Genomic DNA, 6422 nt, shown 5'->3' on the forward strand with positions numbered 1-6422 from the left:
ACACTTGTCAATCTACGAATCCTACGTGAATTAACCCACGTATCTATCTAACTGTCTATCAGCCTACCTATCTATATCCACATAAGTATGGACGCAGTTCATGGACAAAAAAGCGGTTGTAAATTCATTGTGTAGTATGGGCTCTGTGCACACCATATTCAAAGGTAAATCTCTACATGTAGTCAGTGCTTGTTCCTATAGAAGGCACACCTGTACATGTGAATACATAAAGAGACACCCTTTCATTCTTTATAGAGAATGAATCCTACTGCCTTGTATCTTTCTGACCATGGAAGACAACGTCCAAGTGACAAGCTTCGATGCTCATGTGTAAGAGAGGGACTCCTCTGGATGGAACAAGCCGGACTGAAAGAAGATACCTCGCGCACATTGACGATAAGACCCCTCCTCCTTGGCTTCTTACCTGTACTGATGCCTGTCTTCGGATCATATTCAAGTTCATTTGCATAGAACTTCATGTCATTCACAATGCTCTCCGCCCATAGACCTATCCAGTGAGGCGTCTGGCGATATCGATACTGGTTATCTACTTCTTGCGGGAGAAGAAGATCTGTCTGTTGTTCTTCTATTGGAAGCAACGACTTGCCGTCCTCAATACGACTGTCCACCCTTGTTTCTTTTTCTATGCTCTCTTCTTCCTTGGAAAGAGGGCCTCCATTCCTTTCCGCTGAAGAAGACTGCTTCTCTTGCTGTTCTTGCTTAAAGCAGTGAACGAGGGAGTTAATAAGGGCTTGCTTTAGAGTGACCCGTAGGAGGTGAGCGCTCCATGAATGAGAGATGAAGGTTATAGGAATCCCGTAATGATGTAAGCTCACTAGCGTCTGAAGAAAAGCAAGAGAAGAACAGACAGCCCCCAGACACAGAGAGAAGAAATGAAGACAAGACAGACACAGTTCGTCATAAGAGGGATTGGGTGAACAGGTATGGAAATATGTAGGATAGAAATAAAGGAAAGAGAGAACAGGAACGAGAAGGCCAGCCTTAATGATGACGGCCTCTGACTAGTAATTTCAACCCTACTTCCCCAAGCCTGCCTGAAAAGACTGCCCCCGAATAGAAATACCTACGGAGACCTAATGACTCTCTCCAAGCCTCCTCAGCGCTATGTTGTTGGTATGTGTGTGTGCATGGAGAGGGCCAGAGTATCACAAACGGCACCTAGGCTGCGTAACTCCGGATTTCCAGTATAAAGAAAACCACTTCTCCCCGACAACCAGAGCACCCAGAGGTCGTGCTAGAGCTGACCTACCTCAAGGGCGTATGGTTTGATGGCGTCAACTGCATGCGCTGCTTCTAAGAAATCCGCGTGAAAAGAATCTGAACGGAAGAGGAAAACAGAATCCCCCTCGTCATGAATGCCTTCTACCTCTCCTCATTCAGTCGCTTTTAGCCCCTTTCTCTCACCAGGACACACTCACTATACATGTATAACAAAGCCGACTAACGCGGGATAGCCAAGAAACCCCAGCTCTATACAGTCGACCTGTTCACGCACGCTGTATACACACCTGAACACACTTTGTTCAAGCATAAAAACGTGCAACATCGCTACAGACGAATGTGCAACATCGCTACATACATACCGTCCATACATACGAATATATACACACTATGTATATGTATATACGCGCAGACAGACACAGATCGCCATTGTCTACAATGCAGTAGATTTGCTTACCAGGAATGGGCGTCATGCTGCTCGATACCTCGTCCAATGTGAGTGAAATGACGTGAGGAAACACAGGAAGTGAAAGCGAGAGAGCCAAAACTACTAGACCTACTACAAGCAGGTCTGCGTTCTTCTACCATCGGTCTCTCTGTGCATACACGTAAAGTGCGTATGAGGTTTATCACGAAGAGAAAAATCTTCCTCCCCCCCCCTTTCGGAGGTGTCCCTTTCTAGCCAGGTATCTGGATGGTGTCTCTTCCCACAGAACCCCTGACAAAAGCCCCCTCTTTCCTGCCCCATCTAGCCTTTCTTTTAGATGGCGATTTGACTTGATCTTACCTTTCAGAATGCCTTGTAAGAGAATCTTCGTATTCTCTGTATTCACCATCTTCTCTTCATACTGATCAATAACTTCAACGAAGTGATCTAGCCATTCTCCACCTACCATGATCTCGCCCTCGTCTTCCTTCTCAAGCTCATCTTCTACTTCTTCTTCATCTATGTGTTTCTCTCTCTTCGTGTCACCATCGTACTTCTCCTTATGATCCGTGGAAAGAGGGGAGTTCTCTCGGGTTCTCCGTTCTTGAAAGTCCCTCTGCGCACTCCCCTGCGTCTTTTCTTCAACTGGACAATGGTGTCTCAAGAAAGAAAAGAATGAGTAGACATCGCGCTCAAATGGTTGTAAGACCTCTTTACGCCCACGGTTATAGACCTGTACGGCTGTATCTGCAACCCCATCGTAAAACTCAGGATCTTTACTTTTCTTTCTCGCCATGGAAAGAAGAGACGTTGTAGAATCGACGAACTCCTTCTCGGGAGTTGGCTTCACTGCTATTTCTTCTTTCTTCTCATCTACCTTCACACCTGTCTCATCAGCCTTAGTTAAAGGGTCATCTTTCTGTACGGAATACACACGACAATTTCGATGTGTCCTTCTCTTCAAAACATCTCTCGCGGGTGAAGAAGGAATCTCTTCGCCCGTCTCCATCTTTCTTCTTTCAGGAGATAGATCACCATCTTTCTCGACACGTTTTTTTTTGCCTTGACTTACGATGTCTGTCGTCTTCTCTCTCTCATCTTTTCCTCGTTGCTGCTGTTGGCGATCTTTCCCGTGTCGCTCGTTCTCTTTCTCCTCTTCTTCTTTTCCTCCTCCTCCTCCCGTCTCCTTGTTCTCCTCTTTCTTCTCGATGGTTCGGTAGTAATCTGTCAAAGTCCCATCAAAATCGGTCGCCACTCCTACGACTTGTCGAATGATACCGTGGAAGCGAAGTCCCTCTTTCTCTTCTGCAACTACCCCAGCAGATACCCCTTCACTTCTTCCTCCTCGTCTTTTCTCTTCTGCTTCTTCTTGTTCCTTCAACATCTGCTGTCTCTGTCCTTCATTCTCAAGGTAACTTTTCCTTGGACCTAGGAGTGTCCCCCCTACGCCGGCTGGGGAAGATGAAGCGTGAAGGGCATTCCTATCCCTTACATGATTCTCTTGATCATCTTGGTGTTCTCCTTTCTCTTCTTCTCGTCTTCCTGTTGCTTCTCTCCTCCCTACCACTTGGCGACTTGAGAGAGAAGAGGGGGAATCCGATGGGAGAGAAGACGTCCTTGATAAGACCGTAGATGAGAAAGAGGAAAGTCGTTGAAAGGAAGGATGAAAGAAAGGAGAGGAAAAGCTGCGAAGTGTATTTTTACCATAGTAATGAGAAGCCTGAGGTGACTCTCGAGAAGAGGGTATAAGCGACTCGATGGGAGAAGTAGGCGAAGAGGCTGAGACGAAAGAAGAAGAAGAAAACAAGTCTAGGGGTATATTAAAGCATTTCAATATGTCTTGTTTGCTGGGGAACTCGGTGAGAAGCGACGATGGAGAAGAAGAAAACGCTCCTGAAGAATTTTGCCTTCTTTCGATGTCCCTATCACCCAGTTGAAGCGAAGGCGCTGACAGCAATGCTGGTGATACGCCTTTGACGTGTTTGCTATAGGAATTGAAGTTGAAAGAGTCTTGCCGTCTCGAAGGAGACGCCTTTGGAGTTCCCTCTTGTCCTTGATCTATCGAAGAGCTCGGGGTGTTGAATGGTACCTTTCTTTGATAAGAAAGCTGTGAGAGTTGACGTTCTTGATCTTTCACACGTAAGGATGAAGGATTTCCTCCTGCTACTTCTCCTCTTCCTCCACGGTGAGAATCAAGAGCTCTTCTTTTCTTCATGTTGCTGAGCTGAAAGAGATGCTTTCGGTGACCCGAAATGTTCGAAGCGAGTGAGGCATTGAGAAAGACCTTTTTCCCTCTCTCAAAGAAATACATGGGATGAGGAGAAGGATGAAAAGGAGAAGACTGAAGAAAGTGCTCATCATTATCATGACTTTCTCCCTTACTGCTTCGTCCTTCTTCTTCTTCAGTGCTCTTGTCTACAGAAGCACCCCCAAGTTGACGTCTCCGAGATCCGACCTGCTCGATATTCACTTCAAGATATACGCCTTGACTTTCTTCTTTCTTCACGTCATTGTCTCTAGGTCGATCTAAATTCACGCCTTCAGCGTCCTCACGACGTGGGTGATGAGCGGAGTCTTTCCCAGAGCCGTCCTGTTGCCTAGAGATTCTTCGTTTCTCGAGGAGACGTGTTTCTGCTTCTTGTTGATCTTTCTTGTCTCTGTCTCCTGAAGCGTCACCTTTCGCATCAGCGCCTTCATCACCTGCTGAATGGCCGACTCCTTGAAGGAGAGCAATGCTGCCTGTTGGGGTATCAGAGAACAAGCCGTGAAGAAAGAAGTCATGAAGATTCTCCTCGCGGCTTGAAAGAGAAGGACACGGAGGATCAGCAGAGGAAGGAGAGACCGGCAAGGGGGAAATGGAAATCGAGAATGAAGAATCGGTTTTGGGTGGTAGTCGTTGTTTCCTAGTTAAGTGGAAAAAAGAGGTCTCTGTTTGTTGTGAAGGAACGACATTTTTGCTTGAGGGGATATCAGCGGAGAAGACAGGTGAAACGCCTTCATATGACATGTACAGAGGTAAAGAGAGGAGTAAGAGAAGGAAGAAGAGAGGGGAAGAAGAGACGAAAAAAAGAACTCGCCGGCCCATGCCAACGAGACCAAAAACGGGGAACCTCATGTACAAATTGGATGATGGAACGTGAACACACATTGAGTGTGAGAGATTCATGAAGTACGTCCGTGGTGTATGCAGACAAATAGATCGACCTGGCTACAACGACTCTTTCCCGAGTTTCTTTCTCCCGACTCGCATCTCTCTTCTTCAATCTTCCCGGGGAGCACCACGCACACCGCCGCTGCGTTAACTTTCAGTCATCTGAGCTTCACGTTCTTTCTTTGTCAGCTCATCGTCGTATTGCGTGTTCGCGTGCGTACACCTCAGTACAAACGAGAAGAGAGAAGTAGGTATGTGTATCGTCAAAAGATCAAAGCAGTCACAGTCTGCTCATCACCCCTAGTACCCACTAATTTGACCACTAACGCCGCGACGTCCCATCCTGCGCTTCGTAACACAAGCAACACCTTCTGTTTTTACACGAGGCGAGGCGGCGTGCCATAGGGAACAGCCGATTCACATTTCAGGCGTACGGCCTGAAATGTGAATGAATTATTTTTAGGCAACGAGTGTGCGAATAAAAAAAAGAAGACGGATGGCCTCTTTTTCTGTTTGAGTGAGAGGCAAAATAGCACGACGTGACAACCGCACGGGAAGCAGGGAGAGACATGCGAAAAAGAAGAAGAGAAGCACAAATCCTGTCTGCTTCACCAGAAGAGGTGAACGGTAGATGGGAGACAAGGACTAAAAAATGGAGAACCCCTTGGGCTCCATGAAAGCAGGCAACAAAAACAGAAGAAGGCTAGTAAAAAAGAAAGTGAAAAGCCGAAGCGATGGCTCTAAGCGGCCATTCGCTTGCCGTGCTCCAGAAGGAGGCGTGCGACAAAAACTCCATCCAAATGAGACTGAAGGAGAAAAGGCTCTTTTCGATGGTACAAAGAAGCGGTCATAAAAATTTACCTCTTCTTTCCCGTACACCATGCAATTTTGCTTTTGGCCGTCAACGCTGCCCGACGGCGGCCGCATCAGAGAAGAGAAACAGTCTCCTTTTTTTCTCTTGTTTCTCTTATTTGTCCCACTCTTGCGAGAAAAGGCAACTGGACGAAAACGGAAGAGGAAAGAGCTTCTACAACGACTGCGCTGAAAGGAAGACCCGTTTTACGGACAAAAATAGACGGTGTGCAGTTGTGGGTGCCAAGGGCAGCGGTTAGGACTAACAAAAGACAGTTCGTCCCCGCGGTTGGTGCCGTGGTATATACATGTGCAGGAGGGGAATGTTGGAGTCCATTCCCTTGGAGATTCCGCGTACCGCACTGAAGACTATGCTGAGAGAGCAATGCACGTCTTCAACTGTATGCCACGATGGATGCAATCGCTACGGCGTTCCTTTCGCTTCAAACATCGTGCGTCATTCCGGTCTGTCTCGTAGAGGTTAGTGGAATTGGGCAACAACAGTTACACAATGGGAAACTCGTTCGTGGAGACGGAGGAGAGATGCATGAGCTGCAGATTCCGCGAACACCTCCCGAGCCCGTACGGCACGTTGTTGATTAGCCGCGTGTTGGTTAAGGGGATTTAGTGGCACTCGTACGATATTCGTAACTGAAGTAGTTTTCGTAACCGTCCGCTGTGCGCTACCGCTGGATTCACAAAGTCTTCCGCTACTTTCTTCCAAACCGACGGAGAAGAAAAAACCCTTGT

The 6422-nt window shown here is 47.2% G+C and overlaps 1 protein-coding gene across 1 annotated transcript in view; it reads right to left on the reverse strand.

Moving 5' to 3' along the window:
• The window catches only part of CSUI_005018 (uncharacterized protein), an 11286-nt gene extending 5263 nt beyond the window's left edge, over positions 1-6023 (reverse strand). The window contains exons 1-3 of the mRNA XM_068065198.1: positions 2030-6023; positions 1271-1338; positions 425-842 (exon numbers count right to left, since the gene is read on the reverse strand). Coding sequence (XP_067922830.1) covers positions 425-842; positions 1271-1338; positions 2030-4835 — 3292 coding nt within the window. The 5' untranslated portion in view covers positions 4836-6023. The remainder of the gene's footprint in view (positions 1-424; positions 843-1270; positions 1339-2029) is intronic.
• Positions 6024-6422: the final 399 nt, after the last annotated feature.

Source organism: Cystoisospora suis (assembly GCF_002600585.1).
Source record: "Cystoisospora suis strain Wien I chromosome Unknown contig_2406, whole genome shotgun sequence".
Classification (NCBI taxonomy): domain Eukaryota; phylum Apicomplexa; class Conoidasida; order Eucoccidiorida; family Sarcocystidae; genus Cystoisospora; species Cystoisospora suis.